The sequence below is a fragment of the Poecilia latipinna genome, unplaced genomic scaffold (genome assembly GCF_001443285.1).
Source record: "Poecilia latipinna isolate Pla-1442-1.1 unplaced genomic scaffold, P_latipinna-1.0 Scaffold188, whole genome shotgun sequence".
Classification (NCBI taxonomy): domain Eukaryota; kingdom Metazoa; phylum Chordata; class Actinopteri; order Cyprinodontiformes; family Poeciliidae; genus Poecilia; species Poecilia latipinna.
Window position 1 is genome coordinate 50,565 of NW_015112804.1, and position 1,886 is coordinate 52,450.

Sequence of the window (1,886 nt, forward strand, 5' to 3'; positions counted from 1 at the left end):
AAGTGAATCATTGGAAGTCGAAATTGGAAATAAAAGAAGAAAGCGCCCATTAAAACGGAATTAGGTTTTAATAGGGAATTGAAATTTGAGAATGTTGTTGATCAGTTAAATAGCATTGAGAGGAAAAAGATTTTTTTTTATAATACTGGGATCATTATGAGAATTTGAGGTATAGATATTAGGATCCAATAGATGACAGCAGTGCAACAATAATGGATGCAAGCTGCTGTTGAAATCTAAAGAAGAAGAAGAAAAAAGCGCCTATTTTCATTTAGCACATGCTAGTAGCAGACATGAAGGAGTTACAGTTACCGTTCGCAAACTACCGTAATCAGTTCAGTTAAATCTAAACTTGGCAACTTTTCCTTTTCAACCGTAATAAATGTGATATTCAATTGACCTGTTATGACTCAAATTTTGGGTGTCTGCCCCCCTCTGCTGCATCGCTGTGGAAAACCTGGAGCGGCAGAGAAATCTGTGGTTTATATGTGTATGTTTAGTGTTTTTTTAAAAAAAACTTTGGGGTTGCGGCTTATAGTCTGGAAAATACGGTATTTATTTCATAAATAGTGTTATTATTTATTTCCTGGATTTTTTCTGTGAAGAACCCAGAGAGGGTTATTTGATTGTGCTTTCTGGAAAACAATACATTTTTACATTTAGGCACTCCTGCAATCGTCACACTTTTTCTGTTACAAACCGACTCCGGCCCCCCAGCAGAGAAGGGAAAGGTTATGTGGCCCTCACAGAAAAAAGTTTGGGGACCCCTGGTGTAGCGCTTTAGCGTTAGCGGAACTAGTTTTCTAAGGTTAGCCTAGCTAACTTTTTAGCTTACATGGCAACGCTCCTGGAGCGCTTAAACAGGAAATCTGGGGACATTTTTAACCAAAATTAGGTTAGTTACAGTAGAAAAGTTACTGGAATAGTAAAATATTATCCCAAATATTATATAAAGATGTCATGAAGAGTTAGTGTTATGAAATATTTAGCCATATTTGAGGCACACAAAGATGATAAACTAATAAAATGAATGTTGTGTAATCATAAAATAAAGTTACTCCAGTCTTAAAAACAAACCCAGTTTACTGAATGTAACCTGGAAGTACATATAAAATACTTTAAGCCTCATTATTGGTTCACCTTGGCAACCTTCCTCCAGTTGAGACAATCAAAGAAGTAGTAGGTCCCTCTTTCGTAGGCGTTGGTCTTTAACGTGGGCTCCATCCCAGGCGCCCGCGTTATCCAAACCCGCTCCTCTTTATGATACCGCCAGTCCCGGTTAAAACTGGACACAGAAAGGCAGACATGCGGGTCAGTTCACAGCGTGCAGGCCAGCCGGGATCCCAGCAGAGGACGGCGGCCTTACAGTTCTACTGCAGCCAGCAGCTGGAGCAGATCTCCTCCGTTCATGTAGTAGAGATAAAACAGCAGATCTTCACCGTACCGAGACAACTTGATGGCTGCTAGCTGCAAACAGAAGGAAACCGGTCATAAAGATGCAGATTATACAAATCTAAGACATTTTGACAGGTTTTAAACAATGAATTTGAGTTGTTTTGCTGCGTACCTTGTCCCTTATGTGGATGTTGGTTAGATACTCTGACGGGACGTGAAAGTCTGCAGAGACCAACCGAAGAATTTAGAACTGATTCTGCAAAACGCTGGAAGAACACTAAAACGTGCTAATAAATAACTAAAGATGCTGAATGAACAAAGTGTTAGTTAAATATTTTCAGTTATAATTTGAGCACATTTACAATAATCACAGGTTTGTTGTCATGGAAACTCACCGATGTCCTGCGGCCGACACGGCGCCGACGCCCACGGAGACGCAAACTTAGGATACAGATTCCTGACAGAAACACACACACACACACACACACACA

General features: G+C 40.0%; 1 protein-coding gene across 2 annotated transcripts in view; it reads right to left on the minus strand.

Annotated features, from left to right (window-relative positions):
- The window catches only part of LOC106946362 (CCR4-NOT transcription complex subunit 2-like), a 16,447-nt gene that overhangs the window by 5,194 nt on the left and 9,367 nt on the right, over positions 1-1,886 (minus strand). For both annotated transcript variants that reach the window (XM_015030636.1, XM_015030638.1), the window contains exons 11-14: positions 1,791-1,852; positions 1,568-1,617; positions 1,367-1,467; positions 1,141-1,285 (exon numbers count right to left, since the gene is read on the minus strand). In XM_015030636.1, the coding sequence (XP_014886122.1) occupies positions 1,141-1,285; positions 1,367-1,467; positions 1,568-1,617; positions 1,791-1,852 (358 nt within the window). The remainder of the gene's footprint in view (positions 1-1,140; positions 1,286-1,366; positions 1,468-1,567; positions 1,618-1,790; positions 1,853-1,886) is intronic.